Genomic DNA, 27,195 nt, shown 5'->3' with positions numbered 1-27,195 from the left:
TGAAGAGAAGAGGCTGCTGTCATTTGGGCTGCTCGGCCTTCTCCTTTTTTCGCCTCGTGGCCCAGCTGACGAGGGCCTCTTCTTTTCACCCTCGCGACTGAAGTGAAGAGACCCCTGTCACAAAGTCAATGCAATGCAGGGATCCAGCCCCTGCAAGAAGAAGGCGGTGGCAGAATGGGTTTACGACGCACCTGCAGGGATCCCAGGCCCCGCGGGAAAGAAGGCACTGGCAACAGTTGGAATTATGATGGGCCCGCGGGAATCATAGCCCCAGCGAGCAGAAAGAAAATAGCAGTGATGGCAGCACAAGGGTTATGATGTGCCCGCGCTGATCCCAGGCCCCATGGGCAAGAAGATGACAGCAGCAGCAGCTAAGACATGCCTGTGGGGATCCTGGGCCGGTGCTGGATTTTGACGGGGTTCCCACATCCCGCATGCAAGAAGAAAGAAGAGACCTGGTTGTGGGATTTAAGGGAAGGGGCGGGTGAGTGTGAGTGAGAGGGAATGGAAGGGAAAGGATTGAGTGAAAAGGGTGGAGAGAAGGGGGAGGAGGTAAGGAGTGTTTGAGAAGAGAGAGCGAAGGAAAGCAAATGGGGCTGAGAGAGTGAGAGGATGAAAGGGAAGAGAAGGGTGAGTGAGAAGGAAGGGAAAGGGTAGCGTGTGAGCTTGTGTGTGTATGAGAGCAGGTGGAGAATAAGCATGTGAGTGAGTTTGTGTGAGTGAGGTTATTTGAGTGGGTATGTGAGAGTGTGAGCATGTGAGTGTGTGTGAGAGCATATGGGAATGTGAGCGAGTGTGTCAGAGCATGTGAGAGTGAGCATGTGGTATGTCAGCATGTGTAAATGTGAGCAAACTTGTATGTGAAAATGAGCATATGTGTGTTAGAAAGTGTGTGTATATGACACAGAATGGACAAAGTTGTATGTAGTCCTCATCCCTTCCCCTGCTAATCCAGGACAATTTCAGGATGACTGGAAATCAAAACTCCCAGGTATGGAAAGCTGGACATTTTGGTGAATGTCTGTGTTCTAATGTGTGATTGAAGTGTTGTATTCTGCTATTGTGTAATTTCTATTTAGGGATCTATAACAACCTGTCTTGTTCTGTTTTCTTAATAGGGGATGTATTGTTTTTTTTACGGCCTAGTTTAATATTTGAATTGTTGCGTTTTCATGGGTAGGGTTCATACTTTTTGAGTGCTAGATTTCAGTGCAATTTTGGTAAGGGAAGATTACTATATTATTTATTTATTTATTTATTTATTTATTTATTTATTTAAAGGCTTTTATATACCGGAGTTCATGCACTTGTGCATACCACTTCGGTTTACACAGAACAAGGAACAGAAAATTACATCAAACAGATTGAACAATTAAACAAATATACAATTACATCCAACAATTGGGTATAAATAACATGGCTAACTTAGTAGGAACTTAGAGTTTGAGGTAAAGGAGAGAAATAGTACCAAGTGGTAACAGAACAATGTTAATGGCTAAATAATAAATATAAATAGTAAATACAAATTCTTATAATAAATACAGGTGTTTACAGATTACAGTCTTCATGAAAAGTTTACGTCTACAGAATAGGGTTAAGTAAATAAGAACTGGCGGTTATTTCTATAGGAGTGAAGACTTCAAAAACTGAGGTTACATCTGGATTAAGAGGTATTGGTGTAGCATGCTCAAATATTTAATGATTTGGAATTGTGAGACCAAGGATAAAATTAGGAGTTGTTTGATATGATTATAAAAGCGAGAATGATTCAAGTTCTGGGATGTGGTTCTGAGCTAGACCTTTAAGTGTAGGCTTTTGTAAAGAGCCAGGTCTTGAGTTTCTTTTTGAATGTTCGAGTACACGTTTCGAGGCGAATGTCCGTGGGGAGGGCATTCCAATGAAGGGGGCTGGCAGTCGAGAATGCACGTTTCTTGAGTGAGGACTTGGCTGAAGGTACGTGTAAGGTGCCTAAGTATCTGTTTCTGATTGGTCTTGAAGACTCGTGTAGGCGAAGTGGAAGGCTTAGATCTAGCGACGTTTGTGAATGGATGTTCTTGTGTGTTATAGTTAGCACTTTGAAAATGATTCTGGATCTGATGGGGAGCCAGTGTAAGTGTTTTAGTATGGGTGTTATGTGTTCACTTCTGCTGGTGTTAGTAAGAATCCTTGCGGCGGAGTTCTGCAACATTTGTAGAGGTTTTGTGGTTATGGTTGGAAGGTCTATAAGCAGAGAGTTGCAGTAATCGATCTTGGAAAATAGTATTGTTTGGAGGACTGTTCTGAAGTCCTGAAAATGCAGGAGAGGTTTCAGCTTTTTCAGAATATGTAGTTTATAATAGCATTCTTTCGTTGTGTTCTTGACAAATTCTTTGAGGTTCAGCCTTTTGTCTAAGGTGACCCCCAGGTCTCTTACTTGAGTGGAATTGATCATTGGTGGTGAGGTTAGGTTGTTGGTAGGCTGAAGGTTCTCATCTGGAGTGATAAGCAAAAGTTCTGTTTTTGACGTATTAAGTACTAGGTTAAGGCTAGATAGGAGTGAGTTTATGGACTGTAGACAATTGTTCCAGAAGTTGATGGTGCTGGAGATGGAGTCAGTGATTGGCAGCAGAATCTGAACATCGTCTGCGTATATGAAGTGTGTGACCTTAAGACTTGAGAGTAGATGACATAGGGGGAGAAGATAGATGTTAAAGAGGGTGGGGGAGAGAGAGGATCCTTGAGGAACTCCGAAAGAGGATTTGACCGGGAGGGAATCCTTGTTGCTGATTCTGACCTTGAAAGTCCTATTGTGTAGGAAGGATCTGAACCATTCCAGGGCTGATCCTGAGATGCCTCTGTCTGAGAGCCGGTCGATCAGGATAGAGTGTTTTACGGTATCAAACGCAGCTGATAGGTCAAGGAGAATCAGGAGGTATGGGGTCTTTTTCTCCAGACCTACGAGGACTCTGTCAGTTAGAGAGGTTAGGAGGGATTCCGTACTAAGGGATTTGCGGAATCCGAATTGGGCTGTTGTGAGTATTTTATGCTCTTCTAGGTATTCAGATAACTGTTTGTTGACTATCCTCTCCATAAGTTTGGCTACAAATGGAAGGTTAGCTATGGGGCGAAAATTAGCTGGGTCTGTAGGGTCCAAGTTGGGTTTTTTGAGGAGAGGTTTGAGGGTGGCTAGTTTCAGGATGTCTGTTACTAGTCCTTGGGTTAGCGAGCTATTAATTATCTCTGCTAAGGGCTTCGCTATGATGTTCGGGATGGTGAGTAGGAGTTTAGAAGGGATGGAATCTGTCGGGTGAGTGGAGGGTTTCATCTTTTTGAGAGTCATTTCGATTTCAAGTGAGGAGATAGGTTCGAATGAATCAAGGTTTATGTTCTGGTTGCGTGAAGGAGTGATGATAGAAGGAGGTACTGTGTTACTGGTTGCCAGAGGGGCCATTAGCTTGAGAATTTTGTTTTCAAAAAATTGAGCAAGCTCTGTGCATCTTGATTGTGCTTGATCATCTGGGATAGTTGGTGAGGTGGGTTTTGTGAGCTCTGAGACATATGTGATCAGTGCTTTGGGATCAAAGGAAAAATTGTGAATTTTGTGGGCATAAAAATCTCTCTTTGTGCGAAGGATGTTGTTTCTGTAGTTGTGCATGAGGGTTTTGTACTCATTCAGTGTAGTGTTGGAAGGATTCCTCCGCCATGCGTGTTCTTTTTTTCTCAATTCTAATTTGATGGTTTTTAGTTCCTGCGTGAACCATGGTTTTTTGGTTTTGCAGGCTGGGTTGATCTCTTTGGTTTTTTGAGGGCAAAGTTTTTCTGCCACCTTGTTCGTAATGTTGTGCCATGACGAGGTGGCTGTTTCTGCGTCTGAAAGGTCAAGATTGGCGAGTTCCGAAGATAGGAGAGAGGTGAGGTCCTCTCTAGAGCATGAGTTCCTGTAGTGAATTGTGGTTTTGGTGTTTGGAGATATGGGGTTGTCCTTGATACAGAGATTAGTTGTTATCATCAGGTGATCTGACCATGGGATAGGGGAGCATTGTGGTGGGGAAGATTGTGAAAGGCCTGAGTTGATGAATATAAGGTCCAGAGTGTGCCCTGCTTTGTGCGTGGGACCTTTAACAATTTGAGAGAAGCCCATAGCCTTAAAAGAAGATAGTAGCATATCGCAATTGGCGGATAAAGGGATCACATCTGTGTGAATGTTAAAGTCTCCTAGGATGACAGCTGGGGTGTCATTTTTTTAGGTGTTTGGCGATGAGTTCAATGAGTGGTGATGGATCTGAATCCAGGAGTAACTCAGTAACTCAGTTTATTCATATCTTTCTTGAGGACTAAGCCCAAACCACACATTTTTACAATAGGCCTATTACCATATGGGCTCCAAGTGTCTTTTTTGCAGCATCTCCTCACTGGCATCACAGCAGTGCCATGTTGTTGTAAATGATATTTTTACATCAGAAGACTGTACTTTGAAAGTCCTTTTTCATGTAAAATCTGTTGTTGTTATGCATAGTTTTTAATTGTGTGTAGTGAGAGCTTGGGGTGGGGCAGAGTAAGGCTGTAAGGTTCACCAAGCAGCTAATACCTTTACATTGACCATAAGAGACTACGCCACGATTAGACTCTCACTATTTGTCCATCTCCCACTTCCCCAGGGTGCAAAGGCTGGGGAATGGTGGGTTGCAGATGGTAGACTTAAGAAGTGTGGCAGGATTGCCAGCATCTGAGAAATAAACCTTGCACTCTTATCTGCCACACCTCTGGGAACTCTCATCCCTGCCTGTGCACGTCCCCACCATTTAGAATCATCAAGAAGACCAGACTCCAAGGGGGACCTCACCTCCTTACCATCTCAGTGATTTGACCTACACTGCACCGGGCCTCGGGGTGGGGGAAGCGCCATCTCTTCCCTCACCTCAGGCAGCAGATTGCCTTGAGCCACCCCTGGTTGCACCTAAAGGGCTGCATGGCCAAAAGATGCTTTTGCAATCGCGAGCTGTGCGGCAAGGAGGCTGGGAGCCACACGGTTGAAGAAGGCTGATGTTCCTTGTACAGAGAGTGAATATGTGTATGAGTAAATAGAATGTAAGACAAAATGTGTGTGTATGTGTGAGAGGCGTTGCACAGGCCCAAGGAACAGATTTCTGCTATTGGTATGTTCCGGGGAGAGAGAGAGCAAGTGTCTGTGTGTGTGTGTGTGTGAGAGAGAGCATATGTGTGTGAGAGAGTATATGTGTGAGCAAATAGTATGTAAGAGAGCATGTGGGTGAACATGTGTAGGAGCATGTGTGCATGTGAGCAAATAGCATGTAAGACCGCATGGGTATGTGAGAGAGAAGCTGTACAGGCCCGAGGAATCCTCTATATATATGTTCTGGATAGAGAGAGAGTGTGCATGAGAGAAAATGTGTGTGCAGAGCATATGAGAGAGAACATGTGTCTGAGGATGTGTAAGCAAGTATGTGTGTGCGTGTTGGAGAATATGGGTATGTGAGAGAGAGAGAGGAGAAAGTTGTAGCACTCCCTCCCCGAACTAATCCATGACAATCTCAGGGTGACTTGAAATCAAAAGTTCCCAGGGATGGAGAGCAGGGGTTTTTTAAAATTCTTTTAGTTTTAATAATTGGGTGTTATTTGATGTCTTCTATTTTAAATATTTTATTTATTTGGTTTATATTTTGCTTTTAAGGGTATTTGGGAATAATTACAAAATAATCATAGGGTATTCTTTTTATCAGCTGTTTTGAATATTCCTTTTATGATTTTGGTTTTACTATTATGATTGATGGTTCAAATATCTTGATTTTATTGTTTGATGTTTAATGAGGAATGGTGATGTTTCTGTTTTTACATTGTTGCACTGCATATAGTGTCTGTCTTGTTACGGTTTACAATTCAGTTTTTGTCTGCATGTTTCTAGTTATACTTTGTCTCTTTATTCTGTATTTGGTGAGGGTCTGTCTGTGTTCTGCATGTGTGACTGAGGTGAGATATTTTGCTAGCATGTAGTTTCAGCTTAGCTTGTTCTGTTTTCCTAATATCAGGTGTATTGGTGTTTTAGGGTCTGATGTAATATTTGAAATGTTGCCTTTTTATAGGTAGGATTGTTACTGTTTGACTGCTTGCAGTTAGTGCACTTTTCTTATGGGAGGTTTACTATATTGTAATTAAGTTTACCTAAAGCTTTATGAGGGCCGACATGCTTTACAATAGTCTCAGTACCATATGATTGCAGGTGTCATTGTTGCAGAGTTTTCCGCTTGGTGCCACAGTAGTGCATGTAAATAATATACATGTTTTAAGTGATATCTTTACCTTAGAACACTGAATATTCTTTTTCATGTAAAATCTGTTACTATAAATGCATATGTTTAATTTATTTGTGGGAAGGATGGGAGCAGGAGTGTGTGCAAGGCTGTAAAGCTTGCCTGTGACACCTAATACCCTCGCACCAGCTCTGGCTCCACAAGAGAAAGCAGGATTCCATCTACTTTGGGTTAGTGGCTCTCCCCAGTCTTGCAACTCAAAAATACATATATGGGGGTTAATTCAAAATTACACTCATCCATCATACACACATTAAAATATCATAAATAAGACCCAGAATACCCAATACCAATTTATGATATTTTAATGTGGGTATGATGAATGAGTGTGTATGAATGATGGGGATATGTAGGTTACTGTCACAATATATAGTGGTATAAAAACCTGTGTGCTTATTTTTGTATATTTTATGATTAAATTGTTTTGTGTTATGATATATAATAAATGTGTTATGAATATATATATGATGGTATTAATTATGCAATTATTGTACAATGTAATATAATGTGTGTTTTGTAATGTTGAATTAACCCCCATATATGTATTTTTGAGTTGCTATTCTTGGTGGGGGTTGCAATATACTCTCCCCAGTCTTGGCCAGGGCTTAACTTTCTGTTTTTATAAGCTCAGGGAACAGTAGGGGGGTCACTTCTTGTCCCCTCTTCCCTAGAGTTAGTAGGCAGAGCAGAGCTTGGGGAACCATAAAAGCAGCAGACTGTGTGGCCTGCAGTCATTGAGAGTGCGTTAGAGTGGTGGGAAGGTTGCAGAGTGGTGGAGGCAAGCTACAGGCACAGTTTGGAAGGGGATAAACCAGGAGAAAGCGCCTATGCAGTGTTGGGGAGACTTCTGTCTGAGGTGACTGCACTGAGCTCTGAAAGAAGCCGCTGGCCCTGGAACCAGTGAGTCTAAGAGAGGGGGCTGTTGCGGAATGGGGAAGGGCTGGCAGCAAGCAAGAATACACCATGATGCAGCAGTGCTGGACTGGGGGCAGTCACTGTGTGAGCACATAAGCAGCAGCACAATGGTAGCATGTCAGAGAGAGTGTTTGTGTGTCTGTGTCAGAGAGAGTGAGACACACATACACACACACTTTGTGAGAGAGAGTGTGTGTGTGTGTGTGGGTATCTTTATCTCTGACATAGACACACACACACACACACTTTCAGTGTGTCTGAGAAAGAGTATGTGTCTTTGTGGTTGTTAGTGTGTATGTGCCAATAAAATTTCTGCAGTCTAAAAAATCTGTTTGTGACTGAGCATGTGTGTCTGACACTGGCTGGCAGTGTCATTTCTTGCAGCTGGTTCAAGAGCCAGCCCAGGAATCCAGAATGTATCTCTATAAGCAGATATATAGGGGGCCCAGCCAGTTTGCATGGATGGAATGGGGGCTGCAAGTCTGCTCACCCATGGTCTCTAGAACGTGCTCAACTTCTTAGTTATTTAGGAAAGATTATGTTTATTTTGAAGATATTTTGGCTCAATTCTGCTGGGTTTCAGGGTTGACTTAGTGTGCTTTTGGAAGCTGTTGATACACGTGCTGCAGGGAAAGTGCATGAATGCGTCAGATACCCCATGGGCCAGTTTTGAAACAAGGCCAATATTTTCCTGCAATGTGGCCCTGCCTCTGAAGAATAAATGCACATTATTTTTCAACAGAAAGGAAGCTCTGGAATGAGGGGTCATGGGATGAGGATGAAAGCAGATAGATTCAGGAGCAACTTAAAGAAATATTTCTGTACAGAAAAGGTGGTGTACACATGGGTCATCAAAAATATATCAAACAATAATTATAAAATATTAGCAAACATAATTTATTAAATTGTTATTATATCACAAACATTCCCAATATAATCATATCTTATTATTATTACAGTGCTGGAAGTGCCAACCCTATACCCCTATATGTGTGTGGCTCTGAGTAAGGTTTTTAGTATAGGAGTATGGGGTTGGCACTTCCAGCATTGTAATAATATAAAGATATGATTGCATTGGGAATTTTTGTGATATAACAATTTTGTAAATGATGTTTGCTAATATTTTATAATTATTGTTTATTATTGTTTGATATATTTTTGTAACCCTCCTCTTTCGTGTTGATAGCGAGCATGGGACAAGCATAGGGGACTATAAAGTGTTGCACAAAAATGTGCATTAAACCAGAAGTACAACAGAGTGCTAAGCATAGTGCACTTTATTACATTGGCCTAAATATGTTGGCAATGCTATTTTTAGAGCAGAACCCCTGCTTTCCTATGCACATTTTTAAAGATTCTGTGGCGAGAGTTAGGAAATATCAACTGCACACTTGGCCACACATGTACATAACTGCAATTATGTGGAAAATTAGCATAATTGTGCGCAAAGATCCACATCTCTGATTATGCAAAAAAGTCAAATTATTTTATTGAAAACCATTCATGTTGTATTTGTTTTTAAACAATATTTAAATTATGTATAAATAAAATAATGAACCAAATATAAAAATCAACAGCTTATCAAGTTAATATATATAAGGTACAAACTTTTAACTGTGAAATAGCACTTCTTGTTTTGAATTGAAATAGTGCAAGCATCCTTTTTATATTATCTTGAGAAAGTCCTGGTCATCTTTTCAAGTAGATGAGTTTTTGCATGCTGAAAATGCCCTCAGCATCAGCAGTTTCTCATACTCTTAATTATACAGAAAGGTATGTGTGCATATTTTAGACACATGGCAACAGATACAAAAAAGGGGTTGAATTAGCACAAGCTGAAACTTGTCAGCAGTAGTGTTGGTCATCAAGGCTTCTTTGAATTGATGCACACTCTGCCAGCCGTGAGGCACTAACAGCTGCAGACTTCTAAAACACATCCAGATCTTTGCAAATGCTGTATGATTGGTCACACATGAACATAAGAACATAAGAAATTGCCATGCTGGGTCAGACCGAGGGTCCATCAAGCCCAGCATCCTGTTTCCAACAGAGGCCAAACCAGGCCACAAGAACCTGGCAATTACCCAAACACTAAGAAGATCCCATGCTACTGATGCAATTAATAGCAGTGGCTGGGGAGAGCTTTCAAAGTTGGCGACCTGAACGGTTGTGGCGTCACGAGCTCCGGCTTTTCAAAGCGTTTCTTTTCTTATTTCTTGTTTTATGATGCCGCACATGAAGCGAAAAGCACGGGTGAGGGGAGGAGAGAATACCTCCACCCCTACGGATCCAACACAACCCAGAATTGGAAGCTTTTTCGCCGCTATCCCTCCCTTTTTACCGGGTGAGGAGGTCGCTGGGGAGAGCTTTCTAGAGCGCGAAAATATCTCCCCGACCGAAACATCTCTAAGTCCCCGGTCTCCAATAAGACCAGAGCCGCCAGGATACAACGAGGAGAGTAGAAGTTTGGGCGCGAAGGGCCCAGCGGGTGGAAGCCGTGGTGAGGCCGAAACTCTGGCACAAATGAAAGAAGGACTTACCATGCAGGAGATGAAGGACAAGGTGAGCCCTGAAGGGAAGGAGGGTGAGCTGGGGCAAACCCTTGTAGTAAGGGCGAGATCCGTTGTTCCTGATAATGGTGTCGGCTCAACACCGGGAGGGGGCACAGGAGTGAACCCGGAAGGCATGCAGCTGAAAACGCTACTCCCTGAATCTGAGATATTGTTGAACTCTATCTGGAAAGCTCTCCAGTCTATAGAGAAAGCTATATTGGGACTAACTAAAGAAATAATGGAAGTTAAACAACAAGGAAAGGATAATGCAATTGAAATAAAATCACAAAAATAGTAAAATTGAGACTTTGGAAAAGAGAGTTTTGGGAATTGAGAAAGTTAATACAGAAATGATTTCGAATGAATCAGAAATAAATAAAAGGCTAGAAAAGGTAGAAAATGCCTTAAGAGCACACAACTTAAGATTCACGAATTTTCCAGTCTTTAAGAATATTGCTCCAGTTGATCTATTTAAGTTGTATGTAACACAGGTATTGAAGATACCGGAAGAACTTAAGCCTATGATTTCAAAAGCATATTATTTATATTCCTCAGAACAAAACTCAGAAAATGTTGCAGACCAGGATATTCCAGATATGACATCACTCCTGAATTCATCACAAGATTTGACTGTTTCATTTCGTAGACCTTTACTGGTCACGTTTACCTTTCTTATGGACAAAAATAATGTCTTTAAACAGTATTTTAGAAACAATCAGACCTTGTTTTTTGGATTTAAAGTGTATTGTTTTCAAGATATAGTAAAACAAACCCAATTAAGAAGAAAGGCATTTCTTGCTTTAAGAGGAGAAGCATTGCAGAAGGGAGCAACTTTTAAATTGCAATTTCCTTGCAAATGTTGCCTGATGTATCAGGGGCAGCAATATGTATTTTTCGATCCTATACAACTGCGTGCCTTCATAGAAGCACGACCTGAGCCCTCATGATCCTGATGTTTTGGAGGATAAGAGATTGGAGGGGGGATAAGTTCAGGCCGCTATAAAATATTGTATACATTTTCTATTGTTTTATTCGCTCATTTTCTTTAAGCTCTCCCCCATTTTTTCTTCTATTTAATTACAATACTAAGATTGTAAAGAGTATAGATATTTAACCTATTCTTATGTTATAAAAATGAAGTATTGTAGTATATTTCCTTAACAAGTGGATGCTTGTAAGTTTGAAAAATGCATAAATAAAAAAAAAAAAATAGCAGTGGCTATTCCCTAAGTAAACTTGATTAATAGCCGTTAATGGACTTCTCCTTTGTATAAAGATGAAATTCTTGTAAAGGGACATCATTCCTTCCAGGAGTTATATCAAAATAATCTTTGGTTTGATTTAAGAGATCCTTGAGGGCTCAAACATTCTGATTCTTTTTCTGGCTTCTCCAACTTCACCTCTCCCATTCTGTTCCCGTCAGGACATGAGAAGGGGTGAGGAAGAAGCAATAGGAGAAAAGGGGCTGGATAAGGGAGCAGAGTGCCTCTTTCTTCTGCTACAGCCTCTGGAAGCTGTTTACTAGGGGAGGGGCTGGAGCCAGAGCAGAGACTGCTGAGATTGAAGGAAGGCACCCTGTAGTTTTCTAAACCCCCTAACTTTTGTTCCATAAGTTGTGCTTGCCTCCGGGCAGGCATAGGTTGCGTGCACCGGCCGGGTGCCAGTGTGCGATCCTCCGGTACGGACACTGTGCCGGAGGCCTCGGTCCCGCCTCCGCCCCTTTCACAAAGCCCTGGGACATATGCGTGTCTCGGAGCTTGCGTGCATCGCCGGGCCAATGCAAAATAGGCTCGGCGCGCGTAACCCCCCTACACACGTAAATCCAGCTGGATTTGCGCACGTAGGGCTTTTAAAATCTGCCCCATTGTGAGGGAGGATGTGAAAAGCGGGCTTATGCATGGATTTTCTAGTGTTTTTGAACTCTCGTCCTATTGAAAATGACCTCATCTTTATCAGATTCAGATCATCTTCAATAGAGTAAGTGACAGACCTATGCTCCGCCTTCCCTTCAAGTTTGGACATGACTGATGAATTTGCACGAAACTTACCATTCCACTTGACCAATGGACAGACAGATTGACAAACAGCTGTTGCACTTTCAGCTCTGCTTGAAAAATGTTAAACATAAAGGAGTAGATTTTAAAAGGTGCGCACGGGAGTAGATTTTTTTGCGCAACTCAGCGCAAAAAACTTCTACTCCGAATTTTATAACATGCGCATGCTGCCGCGCGCATGTTATAAAATACAGGGTCGGTGTGCGCAAGGCTGTGCAAAATCGGCAGGCTGCGCATGCCGAGCCGTGCAGCCATCCTCCGTTCCCTCCGAGGCCGCTCCGAAATCGGAGCGGCCTCGGAGGGAACTTTCCTTCCGGCCCCCTCCACCTTCCCGTCCCTTCCCCTATCTAACCCACCCCCCAACCCTAATTATTTCCTCCCACACCTGAGGCAGGCGTAACTTGTGCACGCCGGCCAGCTGCCAGCGCGCCATGTTTCGGTCTGGGGCTAGTCCAGAGGCCATGGCCACACCCCCGGAACGCCCCTGGGCCGGAACCATGCCCGCAGCCCCGCCCCCGGAACGCCTCCGATGACGCGCCGGCCGTGACACGCCCCCGACACGCCCTCCCAAGAAAGCCCCAGGACTTACGCACGTCCCGGGGCTTGCGCACGCTGCCGAGCCTATGCAAGATGGCTCGGCGCACGTGACCCTTTGAAAATCTGCCCCAAAGGTTTAATTGTTACAGGTCGCACAGTTGTTTTTGGTTTTTTTTTTTGCCATTAACTTTTAATACTTTATCCAGGGCATGCTAGCTACGATTTTCATTTATGTATTGATATGAGAAAAAAAGAGGAACATAGGATGTATAACTGAAAGGCACACCAACAAACATTTCATTTAATATTATAGTCTTCAAGAAGTGTGTCATATGACTGTTCTGTGTAATATACAATAGCTGATTCTTGTGAATGAGATATGGAGAACTTTGGTGAGAGACATCTGAGATCACTGCAGAAAATGTGATCTTTCTTTGAAGATGGATAATTGGAAGAAAATCATGTTTTTCTCTCCATTTCTATTTATCTGAGATATGTGATATCATATTGCTAGTATTGTCTCTGGCATGAATGGTTTCTTTATTTATTGTTTTAAAATCTGGAGAGTCTCTTGCTTTAGACACACCTGCAGCACTGCTAGTAACATGACACTGGCAGCTGTTGCATATGTATGGTCTGCTACTAAATGCATAATTAAAGCCGTACTCTAAATCAGAGGTTGTATCATCCTAGCTTTATGCACTCCTATTTCAGTGCACTTCTGATATGCGCCAGTCAGGGACAGACTTGCTGTAGGTTGGAGGGGAGTGAGGAGTAACATACAGCATCTCTGAGACGGTGAAGAACTATGCAAGCTTGTATCAAGAAAAAAAAGATTTGAGTAATCTTACGCTCTATATTTCAAGATTAAGGCAGTGGTGTCTTTCTTATCTGTAAGTCTGGCATAGTAAAGTCATTCTGTTGTGGAAGATCACTGTGACCAGGGTATGTAATATTTGGAATGTTTCCAACTTAAATCTAAAAATCTCAATAGTCCAGCAGTTGCATTCATCTGGGCGCAAGGCTCTGACCCATAAGTATCGATTATATTTAGGTAACCATCCTATTGAATTGACATCTTGGATTTGAAAGAAGTGGAAATTATTGGTGCCAATAAAAGTCCTCTACACTTTTGTGTTAAGTCTGAATAGCCCTACAAGGCTGAGACTGTGAATAACTCTAGTTTTATTCATTTTTAACCATCTGCAAGAAGTGAGTTTATTGTATTCCTCACCCTCACAGAAAAGAACCTGTGGGCGTGTTTCGATTGTAGGTAATGCAGATTATAGGTACATTAAAATTGTTAGGATTTTTTAAAATTCTAACTTTTATTATACTTCTGAAGTGATATTATTGTTAAAGATTTGGAACAGTCCTTCTTTGTAGCCATCTCCACCATTATGAGCTTAAGTAAAACTGAAACAAATCATGGTGAAACTGGAAGAAGTAATATGGCAGACTGACAAACTTAAGAGTAGCAAATTGCCTAGACCACTCCTCCCATTCCCAGTCCTCTGCCTATGAGTGCCATAATCTTAAATCAGCCAATGGTGCAGATACTGTTGGAGGCCTGGAAAGCGTCTTATGTCAGTTGGACACTGAATTACCATTTTCGGCAGAGATATGCAACTGGTTTTGTAACTTATGTCAGGATCTTAAAACTTACAAGAAATGCTGGATCTCATGTGCGAAATGAAGAAGGATATAGCCGATATGGGGAGACAGCTAGATGAATCTGTTTGAGGATAGATTCACAGGCTGAAGACCTCTCTCGATTACGTACCGAACATAAGACTCTGCAAATGGAATATTCTGAACTTGATGAGAAATGAAGACCTAGAAAATCCGTCTCACCGCAGCAATTTGCGGTTCTGAGGGTGCCGTAAATCCTGGATTATCAGGACTTTGATTCGGCAGTAGAACAAATCTGCCAAAGGGTTCTAGCTTCTTCTATGTCCCTGGATGCTGCCTCTACTTTTAAAATTGAGCTGGAGCATGCCCATCGTTCTTTGGGCCAGCAGCTAGATAACAAACCTCGCAACATAGTGGCATGCTTTCATAGTTATGCGGCTAAAGATAAAATTTATAATACTGCCCAAAAGCAAGCAACGTGGAACTGGAATGGCCAAGACGTATCCATTTTTGCTGACCACGCTGCAGAAATGGCTAGAGTTTCAGCTGGACACAGCCCAACTCCATAAAGAGAACATTCGATACTGGGCTAATAAATTGAGAGCACAACACCCATCAAAATAATGTTGTGAAAATCAAAGATGTACAGGGGAAAATCTTGACTACAAATCAGAAAATTTGCAGCGGGTTTTACATTTTTATTCAGGGTTATATAGCGCCAATTCCTTAATAACACAGGAGGCCATTGCTAATGATCTATCTGAGACTTCTTTACCTGGGTTGATTGAGCTGCAGCGTCTCCATCTAGATAAGGAAATTACTCAATTGGAAGTGCTGCAGGCTTTTTGGAAATTAAAACCTGGTAGGTTCCTGGGTCTCGATGGAAATACGGTTCGTTTTTATCATATATTTTCGGACCAGCTTGTCCACCCATTACCCAGAGGGGTAGATTTTAAAAAAGTACGCTGGATTTTAGTAGATACGCGCGTATCTGCTAAAATCCTGGATCGGCGCGCGCAAGGCTGCCGATTTTGGGCAGCCGGCGCGTGCCAAGCCGCGCAGCCTGTCTCCGTTCCCTCCGAGGCCGCTCCAAAATCGGAGCGGCCTCGGAGGGAACTCCCTTTCGCCCTCCCCTCACCTTCCCCTCCCTTCCTCTACCTAACCCACTCCCCCGGCCCTATCTAACCCCCCCCCTACCTTTATCCCTGGATTTACGCCTCCCGGAGGGAGACGTAAATCCACGCGCGCCAGCGGGCTGCTGGCGCGCGGAGACGCGATCCGGGGGTGGTTCCGGAGGGTGCGGCCACGCCCCCGGACCGCCCCAGCCTGAAACCACGCCCCCAGGCCCGCCCCCGAAACGCCGCGTCCCGCCCCCAAAACGCTGCGCCGATCGGCCCCACCCCCAAACCCCCCGACACGCCCCCCTCGAAAAACCCGGGACTTATCGCGAGTCCCGGGGCTCTGTGCGCGCCAGGTGGGCCTATGGAAAATAGGTGCGCCGGCGCGCAAGGCCCTGCTCGCGTAAATCCGGGCGGATTTACGCGAGCAGGGCTTTTAAAATCCGCCCCAGAGTGTTTAGCTCCCTTAGAGGAGACTATGTCCTCTCTCAGAACTCTAGTATGCTGGCATTACTATACTAGCCAAGCTGTGTGGGTCATACCATCCAATATCATTACTAAATTTGGATTTAAAAATGCTTGCTAAGATTTTAGCCAACAGACTTAACAGCCTTTTGTTTTCTATTGTTCACCCTGATCAGACAATGTTTGAAGGTTATGGATATCATTTGGTGGGTGCGAAAACAGCAAAATCCATTTCTTTTGCTTGCTGTAGATGCTGAGAAAGCTTTTGATTTAGTGCATTAGCCTTTCGTATTGAAAACTTTAGAAATCATGCAGTTTGTGGCCTTTTTTCCTCCAATGACTTCATAAGCTTTATGATACTCCCAAAGCTTGCAGTAAGATTAATGGGGATACTCTGACTTATTTGTGGTAGGTAGAGGTGTGAGACAAGGATGCCCTCTATCCCCCTTTGCTTTTTGCAATTTCTTTGGAACCTTTTACTACAAGAATCATAGCTAACCCCAATATCCCTGGTGTTAAAGTGAAGATTTCTCATCCAAGATGTCCTTGTTTGCGGATCATGTATTATTTACATTTGTCCAGCCCTGTGGAATCAGTAAGAGCCACTGTAGAGGAGATGGCTGAATTTAATGCTGTTAATTGGGAAAAATTCAAAAATTTAAATTTCACAACCCCCGGTCACTCTAGTGAATATTTTGCAAACTCAATTTTCATTTAAATGGTCCACTGGCCACATTAAATATTTAGGAATTTATATTGGGAATAGTCAGGATCTTTTTCAATTAAATTATCCCCATTGCTGGCCTGAATTTATAAGGATTTGGAAAAGTGGAATAGGTATTATATTTTGTGGTTGGGTAGAATAGCAGTAATTAAAATGAATGTGTTGCCTAGAGTGAGTTATCTTTGTCAGACTCTTCCCGTTTGATCCCCAATTCCTCTTTGAAACATTGGCAGAGGAGAGTCTTTCAATTTATTTAGCAAAACGTTTTCTTTTTCAGTCGAAGAAACAGGGAGGGTTGGGAGTTCCTAATCTTGTTTGGTATCATACAGCCTCACAATTTAGGACGATCATTGAATGGCATAAAACACGGTCCCTCAAGACATGGACGTTGTTGGAACAGGCAGTCATAGGTAAGATGTCTCTGTGGGCCCTGATTTGGCAACCTAAAAAGATTTGGAGACCCTTAAATATGGTTCCTCCTTTGATGTCAGTGACACTTAAGGTATGACAGACTTGGAGGATTCCATTGATGGGATGTAGGGACTATTACTTAAATCTTCGTTTGATAATGTTTCTTTTGCCTTGGGTTTTGTATCTTCTTTGTTTAATTTTTGGAAACGGAAAGGGATTACCAGTTTTGAAAATGTATGGGGAGCAAATGGTCTTTAGAGCTTTTCAGATCTTCATGACCTCCCTGATAGTGAAATTTTTGCATATTTACAACTTTGACACTTTATAATTGGTAGCTCATTTGTGCAAAGTATGCCACAGGGAGTTTCCATGTTTGAATTCATGTGTTGATCTGCAGATAAAATGAAAAGATAATGTCCAAACTGTATATCCTTTTAAATAAAGATCTTCCCTCTAAACCAGGTTATATTAGGGCATGAAACAAGATCTAGGGTAACTTTGAGGGTGATTGGAGGAGGTATCACAATGGTTGTAAGGGATTATGTGTTTATCTTTTGAATTGCTTCCCTCCCAAGCGTTGTTAAAAGCTCCACTCACAGCTAGTGATTTATTTCAACAAAAGCTGGTGCAACAAGTGGTAGTGGCAGCACGCAATGATATTGGTCGATATTGGAGTTTCCTCAAACTCCAACTCTTAAGGGGTTGTTTCCCTGAGTAAACTATTTATATTGCATGGGTAAAATAACCACTTATCAGTGTCACACTCTTGCCAAATTCAAAAAAATCTGGTCATCTTATGCCCGATGGCATACATCTCAATCTTTAGAAGGGAACCCCTGGGATAAGTGAATTCTCTAAGGCTTTTATGGTGCTTTGTTTCCTGATGTCTCCTTAGGCTGCTCTCTGATTTGATTCGATTTGCTGGCTATTTGTTGGGAGGGGGGAATGGGGGGGGGGGGGGTTTGGCCACAACGTTACAGTTATTGGTTACGAACAAATCTTAAGCTTTTGGTTGTAATCATGGTTATCTTATCTGTTCAGATGTCCTATTCCTATTCTGATTTCTGTATGCTGAAGATACATGTCACAATGTACACTTGTTTACAGTTTTGACTTTAAAAAAAATTGTTAATTATAAAAAAAAAAAATAATTTGCAGACAACACAAAATTATTCTGAGTTCTTAAATCACAAGTGGATTGTGAAAAATTACAGGAGAATCTTGGAAGACTGGGCATTTAAATGGCAGAAGAAATTTAATGTGGACATATACAAACTGATGCACATGGGGAAAAGTAACCTACTTTGTAGTTACACAGTGTTAGGTTCTATATTAGGACTTACCTCCCAGGAAAAGAAACTGGGCATCATCGTGGACTATACTTTGAAATCCTTAGCTCAGTGTGTGGAAGCAGTCAAAAAAAACCCCCAAAGAAAATATTAGGAATTACTAGGAAAAGAATGAAGACTAAAACAGAGAATGTCATAATGCCTCTGTATCGCTCTATGGTGATGTCACACCTTGAGTACTGTGTACAATTCTGGTCGCCGCATCTCAAACAGATATCGTTGCATTGGAAAAGGTGCAGAGAAGGGTGAACAAAATGTTAAAGGGGATGGAATACTCCTCTATGAGAATAGAATTAAAGAGGGTTGGATCTGTTCAGTTTGGAGAAAAGACAGCTGAGAGGGGATATGACAGAGGTCGGTATAATCATGAGAGGACTAGAACAGGTAAATGTGTAATTGGTTATTTACTCTTTTCAAAAAATACAAAGACTAGGGGACAAGCCTTGAAATTAGTAAATAGGATATTGAAAACAAATAAAATTCTTTTCTCTAGCACACAAATAAGCTCTGAATCTCATTAGCTGGAGAATCTGGTAAAGGCGTTTGCATAGCTGGGTTTAAAAAAAGTTTTGGGCAAGTTCTTGGAGAAGTCCAATAAACTGTTATTAACCAAGTTAGACCTGAAAGGTGAATTTTTAAAAGCCGGGCACACACCAGAATCGGGAGATGTGCCTGCATGTAGGACAAGCACGCGTGTGGCATATTTTAAAAGCCACTTTCATACACGCACATCTCCCGATATGCAAATATTTCAATCCGATTCTGAAAGGGGCATGGTGTGTACATGGTTTGGGTGGGGTGTGGGTGTTCTTGGGCAGGGCCACGAGATGTGAATGCAAATACTTGTGTGCCCGGGCACAAGCCCAGATCCAGTGCCATGTGACTTACTTCTGCTATCGAGAACGTAAAAAAATAAAACCCCAAAGCCATTTCTGAAGGGTTTAAAGAGTCTGGGGTGACTGGGAGGACTGCATGCTATTAAACCAGGGGCTTTTGGAAGATCTAGTTCTACATTGGGCAAACTAGTGGATGGTGAAACTGGTCATGGCATGGACTCATGCCGGTTATAAAATTCCCCCACTTACCTGGCTCAGACCAGGATGTACGCAGCTGTGCACGCCCAGTTGCAAAATAGGGTGCACACATTCACGTACTCAGGCTATTTTATAGCACACATGTACTTTATAAAATAGCTGTGTCCTGGGTGTGCGCCAACGCAAGTACGTCAATATGCGCCCGCATGCCCAATTGAAAATTACCGCCTGAGGGAATAGCCACTACTTATCACTGCGTGATTTAGCAGGCAGGGGATCTTTTACTGTTTGGGCTCCTGCCGGGTGACTTGTGACCTGGATTGGTCACTGTTGGAAAAGGATCCTAGGCTTGATGGACCCTCGGTCTGACCCCATATGGAAAGTCTTATGTTGTTATGAGCTATAACTGAATACCAGAATTGTCAGTAACACTATTGCATAAAGCTATTTATTTGGATGCATTTGTTTGATTGAGATTTTTTTTTTGCTGTGTACCAGTAAGGTCTTGTGCTCTGCTTCTCAGCAAACTGCTTAGTGTTACCTTCTTCTTCCGCTGAGTTTAAAGCTAAGCACTCTAGAAACTAAAGATTTTTCTGTATAAGGACCAGAGTTATAGAATTCTTTACTTTGTGAGCTTTGTAATCAGTCAGATTATTTAAGATTAGGAAATTGTTGAAAATATATTCATTTTCTCAAGATTTTAACATGCAGTTTTTATAGATTGGTATATTATTAGCATTTATAATTGAGAGTTTATATGCTGATTTGTTTTTATGTTTTGTATGTCATTTTATTGCATATGTTCTTTTGTAAGCCATCTTATATAATAGTAGAATTGCAGAATATAAGATATTTATTTAAATAAATAAATGTTGCAACAATTCTAGGATGCTCATCCCCAGGAGGCTGTGAATGATCAGTTGATCATCCGAGCAGCAGAACTGCTACTTGCTCACAAATATCACCCTATTTCTTGATTTAATTTCTTCCTCTTTTAGTCTTATTTCTAGGCTTTCTTTTCTTTCTTTTTTTCTGCTCTTGGGGTTTATAGAATATTATTGTTGCATTAAGGCATCATTAATGTGATCATTTCCGCAGGGCTTCAAGATGACGAGGACTTAAATTCCTTCTACAAGGTACTCAGTTGCTGAAAATCAAGTCAGAATCCTGGAGGAAGGAGAGGGTTTATAGACTTCAAGATGACTTGCAAAACAATATGGCATGACTCCAAGAAGATCCTGCGATCTGCAGATAGACAAACATGTAAGTGATGGATTATTACAGAATATTATTTGAACAACAGCTGATATATTTTTTCTGCAAGAGAATGCACAGCTGCTGTAAGGAATGAAGAAAGAATGATGCTTCTTCTCAGGTTTCAGAAACATTTGTACAATATAGATGTGCTGTTAATTTAATGAAGAAGTTTTATATTGACCCTTGAAAAATTATAGCCATAATGATTGCATAAGACATTCTATTATCCAGATTGCTGTCACTGTAGTTTGGGCTGCACCTAGCAAAAATATCTGCCTGTTAAAATAAGGTTATCTAAGTTATCTGAGTATAACTTATCTGGTTAATTAGAAGGGATAATCAGCAGTCACATCTATGCCGCTGATATCTGCGTACAAATTGCTACTTAGCTGGATAAGTTTCAATCTGGCTAAATTAGACCTGCTCTATGGCAGATATGACTTATCTGGTTAACTTAACGGATTCCACGCTGGCGTATCCCAAGAATAAGCAGTGGATGTTCTGCAACTCTCCTTATATATGGTTAATGGACTTTTCCTCCAGGAACTTGTCCAAAACCTTTTTTAAATGCAGCTACACTAATAGTTTTCTTCAAATCCTCTGGCAATGAAACTCCAGAGCTAAGTATGCATTGAGTAAAAAAAAATATTTTCTATTAGTTTTAAATGCATTAACTAGTAACTTCATTGTGTGTCCCCCCTAGTCTTTGTACTTTTTGAAAGAGTAAACAACTGATTAATGTTTACTCATTCCATTTCACTCATTTACTTTATGGATCACTATCATATCTCCCCTCAGCCGTCTCTTCTCAAGCTAAAGAGTTTCTTACTTCTTTACGCCTTTCCTCATAGGGGAATCATTCCATCCCCTTTATCATTTTGATTGCCCTTCTCTGTACTTTCTCTAATTCTGCTATATCTTCTTGAGATATGACAGAACTGCACACAATACTCAAGATGAGGTTGCACCATGGAGCAATACAGAGGCATTATGATATTCTCTGTTTTATTCTCCATTCCTTTCCTAATAATTCCTAGCATTCTGTTTGCTTTCTTGGCTGCTGCTGTACACGGAACAGAAGATTTCAACGTATTATCAACAATGGCGCCTAGATCATTTTCCTGAATGGTGACTCCTAATGTGGAACTTGCATTGTGTAACTATAATTTGGGTTACTCTTCCCTAAGTGCAGCATTTTGCACTTGTCCACATTAAATTTCATTTGCCATTTGCATGCCCAGTCTCCCAGGTTTGCAAGGTGCTCTTGCAATTTCTCACAATCTTCATGTGAGTAAACAACTTTGACTAATTTTGTGTCATTGGCAAATTTGATCACATCACTTGTTGTTCCTATTTCCAGGTCATTTATAAATATATTATAAAGCAGTGGTGCCAAAACAGATCACTGGAGCACTCCACTATTCATCTTTTTCCATTGGTAAAATTTATCATTTAGCCCTACTCTCTGATTTCTTTCTTTTAACCAGTTGACAATCCGCAATAGGACACTTCCCCATCCCATGACTTTTTAATTTCCTAAGAAGTCTCTCATGAAGGACTTTGTCAAATACTTTCTGGAAATCCAGATATACTATATCAATTGGCTCATCTTTATCCATATATTTATGCCCTCAAAAAAATGTAGCAAGTTTGTGAGGCAAGACTTCCCTTGGCTATATCCATGTTGACGTTATCCCATTAAACTATGCCTATTTATATGTTCAACAATTTTGTTCTCAATAGTTTCTACCATTTTGCCTGGCATGGACATCAGACTTACTGATCTGTATATTCCTGGATCACCCCTTGATCCCATTTTGAAAATTGGCATTACTTTGGCAACCCTCCCGTCTTCAGGTACAATAAATGATGTTAATGATAGTTTACAAATTTCCACTAGCAGGTCTGCAATTTAATTTCTCAGTTCTTTCATCACTCTGGGATGTATACCATCTAGTCCAGGTGATTTGCTACTTTTTAGTTTGTCAATTTGCCCTTGTATGTCTTTGAGGTTCACTGAGATTTGTTTCATTTCTTCTGAATCATCAACTTTGAATATCATCATTTCTATGGGTATCTCTCCTACATCTTCCTCAGGGAATACTGAAGCAAAGAATTAATTTAGTCTCTTTGCTATAGCTTTGTCATCTCTAAGTGCCCCTTTTATCCCTTGTTCATCTAATGGTCCAACTGACTCCCTCACAGACGTTTTACCTTGAATGTACTGAAAAAGCTTTGATTATAAGTTTTGCTTCCATGGCAAGCTTCTTTTCAAATTCTCTCTTTGCCTTTAGCTTTGCATCTAATTTGCCAGGGCTTATGCTGTTTCCTGTTTTCATTCAGATCTCTTTTCCATTTCTTGAAAGATCTTCTTTTAGCTATTATAGGCTGTCTCACCTCACCTTTTAACCATGCTGGTAGTTGTTTAGATTTCCTGCCACTTTCTTATGCGTGGACTACATCTGGTCTGGGCTTCCAAGATGGTATTTTTAAACAACAGCCAGATCTGATCTAAACTCTTAACCTTTGTGTTGGGAAACCTGGCCACGGGCAGCCACAGCTGGGCCCCCCTTCTCTTACCAGCAGATGCCGGTGCTCCCTGCTGCCTTCTTCACCCCGGGCCAGGCCACTCCGGGGCCTTGTCACGGCATTCTCCCCACAAGGGAGACGCCGCCGAACTCTTTGAGGATTCTTCCCCCTTAGGCGTGTGCGCGCACATCGGCCTGGAATTTAAAGGGGCTGCGTCGGGAAACCTCGGCCTGGCCCTGAATCCCACGTCATCAGCAGAGGACTTCTCTGCTTTGCCTTGCCAACAGGTTGACTCTCCTGAGTAACTAGTTGCTTGTTCCTGACTCCGTTCCTGTGTTCTTGCTTGTTCCTGACTCCGTTCCAGTGTTCTTGCTTATTCCTGACTCCGATCCTGTGATCCTGCCTGTTCCTGCCTGTTCCAGCTCCATTCCTGTTCTTGTGGTTCCGCTCCTATTCCTGCCTTTGGTTGCCTCTTCGGTTTGACTTCGGCCTGGTATCTGGATTCCTCTGTCTGCTGCCTGTCCTGACCTCTGGCGTGTTCTCTGGCTTCTACTTGTCTTCTGCCTGCCCCAACCTCTGGCCTGGTTCTTCGTTTTGCAACTCTGCTGCCCACCTCAACTCCTGGACCATCTCCGCCTCTTCAGACTTCTGCCAGTCCCGACTCGGACAGCCCACCGGACTCCCTCCACCAGGAGACCTTCGCCTAAGTCCTGCCGGTCCTGGCACCCAAGGGCTCAACCTGCGGGGAATGAGGGCTGGCATAGATGAAGGTCCAGTCAGGTCTCTTGGCCCAGTTCCACCTCCCGGCTACGAGTGCCACTGTAGGCCTCCCTTCAGTGGATCTTCCAATTCTCAAGCCGGCTCAAGGGTCCACGTTTCCAACACTTTGCAGTTGCTCCTTTCATTTTTTTCCTAACCATTTTCCTCATTTTATCACAGTCACCTTTTTGAAAGTTAAATGTTGCAGTTGATTTCTTTAGTGCCCTCTCTCCAGTTATTAAGTCAAATTTGATCATGTTGTGATTACTATTGCCAAGTGGCCCCAACACGGTTACCTCTCACACCAATCCTGTGTTCCAGGATAAGTTCTCGGAGGAGAAGTCCATTAACTGCTATTAATCAAGTTTACTTAGGGAATAGCCACTGCTATTAATTGTATCAGTAGCATGGAATAGACTTAGTTTTTGGGTACTTGCCAGGTTCGTATGGTCTGGATTGGTCACTGTTGGAAACAGGATGCTGGGCTTGATGGACCCTTGGTCTGACCCAGCATGGCAATTTCTTATATTCTTATGTTCCACTAAGAACTAGGTCTAAACTTGATTCCCCTCTTATTGGTTCTTGTACCAGTTGCTCCATGAAGCAGTCATTTATTTCATCTAGGAACTTTACCTATCTAGAATTTCCTGATGTAACATTAGCCCAGTCAGTACTGGGGTAATTGAAATCACCCATTATTACTGTGCTGCTGATTTTGTTAACTTCTCTAATTTCTTTTAGCATTTCATTGTATGCTTGTTCATTTTGGCCAGGTGGACAGTAATACACCCCCATTGCCTTTTTATTCCCCTTTTCACCTGGAATTTCTGTCCATAAAGATTCAACATTGCATTTTGTTTCCTGCAGAATTTTTATCTTGTTTGACTCAGTGCCCTCTTTCACATAGACTGCCACCCCTCCATCAATTTGATCCAGTCTATCATTTTCATATAATTTGTACCCTGGTAGCACAATGTCCCATTGGTTATCCTCTTTCCACCGGGTCTCTGAGATGCCAAGTATATCTACCTTTTCATATAAACTCTAACTCTCCCATCTTATTTTTTAGACTTCTAGCATTTATAAACAGACATTTCAAAGTATATTTTTTTGTTTGTATTAACAACTGGTCATCAGTTGACGGGGGTAATTCAGAATCTTTCTGCTCATTTACTTAAAGACACCTGGTCCACTTTGGGCATTTATTGTAACCTCTCTACTGGTATGTCCTAGTTTCCCTGTTCTCTTATGGGCAAATTTAAAACCAGCACATGCGTGGTTCCTGGCATGCACAAGGATGTGAGGATTTTATAACATGTGCGTGTCACTGCATACATGTTATAAAACCCAATGGCCCACCCAGTTTTGTATAGACGTGCGCATGTGCACGCAGTTGCTCCACTCGCATGCACAGGGGGAAATGTTTGTAAAAACCGCACAGTGACGTGAGTAGGCCTACCCCAGTTTCCTCCCGGTCTGCTTCCAATAAAGGAGCAGACTAGGAGACTAGATCGCTCACATTCCACAGCCACCCAGCTATCAGACTTTCTATAATCGAATCACCAACTACAATGGCTGTCCCCACTCTTACCTCCTGGGCACATGCCCCTAGAGACCTGTCCTCAGTGCGAGAGGATACTACATCACCTTGAGGGCAGGTCCTTGCTACAGGATTGCTTCCTGCCTCATCAAGGTGATGCTCTCCTTCCAGGTGACCTTTCTCCTCCAAGGCAGCATAGGGGCTGCCAGATTGGAGGTGGGACTTCTCTACTATGTTCCTGAAGGTCTCCTCTCCTCTATATACCTCTCTGTTTCCCTTAGCTCCTCCAGTTTTGCCACTCTAGTCTTCAGAGATCGGACTTGTTCTCTGAGGGCTAGGAGCTCTTTGCACCTAATGCATACATACAACCTTTCACCAGCTGGGAGATAACCATATATGTGGCACTCAGTGCAAAAGCCTAGAAGGCCTCCCTCTTACTGCTGGACTACTTTCTGCATCTTAATTTAGTCGATTTGCTGTTGAGTTAAAGTTCTAACAGAGTAGGGATGTAAAATTAATCTACAGTACTTTTAGTCTATTGATTTATTTAATATTTGTCTGACAGTGACCCTCAAAACCTCACAATTATTCAAGATATTAATTACCCACCTTCTCGTTTTGAATTAAATTTCTTCGTTATAAAATCTATAGAAAATTCATAGTAAGGAATCTTAAGAACGGCACTCGCTTCTGGTCCTCGTCTGTTGCAAGGGGTGCGCAGCCTCTGAAAGCTGAGGTAGTGGAGCCTGAGGCCTGGATTTGCTCATGGGGACCTCCTCTCCCAGGGACTGCTGGGTAGGATATTCAGATGAGCCTTCCAAAGGTCTATTTTCTCTATCCCTGGTGAAAATGAAAAGCATCGGATCACCAGCTTCTTTGTGTATTCAAATTCGGTTATCAAGTCATAGGGACACAGAATATGATGGCAGCTGGACCCATCGTATCTGCTCATTTTCACCTCTTGCCACAGTAAAACAGACCTCACCCAGTCTCTGATCTTACCTTATGTTTACCTTTCAGGATTTTGAATTTTACTTACCATATTTCCCCTCTGTACTTTACGCTGGGATATTCACATTTAGGCCCTTAAATTTAATCTCATATGGCTTTTGGTGTTGACCCTGCACTATTGTGGTAACCTTTCTCTGGACTGCCTCCTGGCTGTATATATCCTCTAGAACTGGCCACAGTGTTCTAGTTCAGTGGTTCCCAACCTGTCTTGGGGGATCCCCAGCCAGTCAGGTTTTCAGGATATCTGGGATGCATGAGACAAATTTGCATGCAATAGAGGCACTGCATACAAACCTCTCTCATGCATATTCATTACTGTTATCTTGAAAACCTGACTGGCTGGGGGTCCCCCTAGGCCAATTTCAGAACCACTGTTCTAGTTGATGGCTCACTATTATTACCTCCTAGTTTTTTTTTTTACTTCTATTATATTTATGGGGAAGACAATAATCAAAGGCATTTCCATCCTCAATGTGGGCAAAATTATCCACATTATTCTGCAATACAAGTAATTTTACCTGCATTGTTAAGAGGCATTCTCAGGGGCAGGGAGAAGGAGGGGGATGGAAAAACTCACAGAGTTTAAAATAAACAAAATGACACATGTTGTTTCAGGCAGAGAAATCAGGTGCAGCTCTTTGTAGGTAATGTTTCAGGGACAGGAATGAAAGTAAAAGTACGTGTACACTTTTGTTTTCGGTATTGTTGCAAACTCCATGTGGGTTATTGTAGTACCATGGCCAAATTCAGTATTGCCCCCATAATCATTTTCTAAAGCCTTGCATGTCCCTTACTAGGTTCATCTCATTTTGCATCTAGTTTTTCATAATTTTCCCACTGCAAACTAGTGCTGTTCCTCTATAGTAATCCTTAAGAATAAGATCTAATATCTACATTCTGTGAGATTATTACGGTAGTAACATAGTAGATGACAGAAGAGAGAGAACAATTGGCCCATCCAGTTTACCCGCTCATTCCTTTCCACATTGTTAAGGATATA

General features: G+C 42.0%; 1 protein-coding gene across 1 annotated transcript in view; it reads left to right on the top strand.

Moving 5' to 3' along the window:
- The window catches only part of PLCD1 (phospholipase C delta 1), a 248,464-nt gene that overhangs the window by 21,187 nt on the left and 200,082 nt on the right, over positions 1 to 27,195 (top strand). The window contains 3 exon segments of the mRNA XM_029588370.1: positions 20,198 to 20,221; positions 20,224 to 20,303; positions 20,305 to 20,362. Coding sequence (XP_029444230.1) covers positions 20,198 to 20,221; positions 20,224 to 20,303; positions 20,305 to 20,362 — 162 coding nt within the window.

The sequence above is a fragment of the Rhinatrema bivittatum genome, chromosome 2 (genome assembly GCF_901001135.1).
Source record: "Rhinatrema bivittatum chromosome 2, aRhiBiv1.1, whole genome shotgun sequence".
NCBI lineage: Eukaryota > Metazoa > Chordata > Amphibia > Gymnophiona > Rhinatrematidae > Rhinatrema > Rhinatrema bivittatum.
The sequence above is the reverse complement of the archived record's forward strand: the minus strand, read 5'-3'. Positions and strand labels throughout refer to the sequence as shown.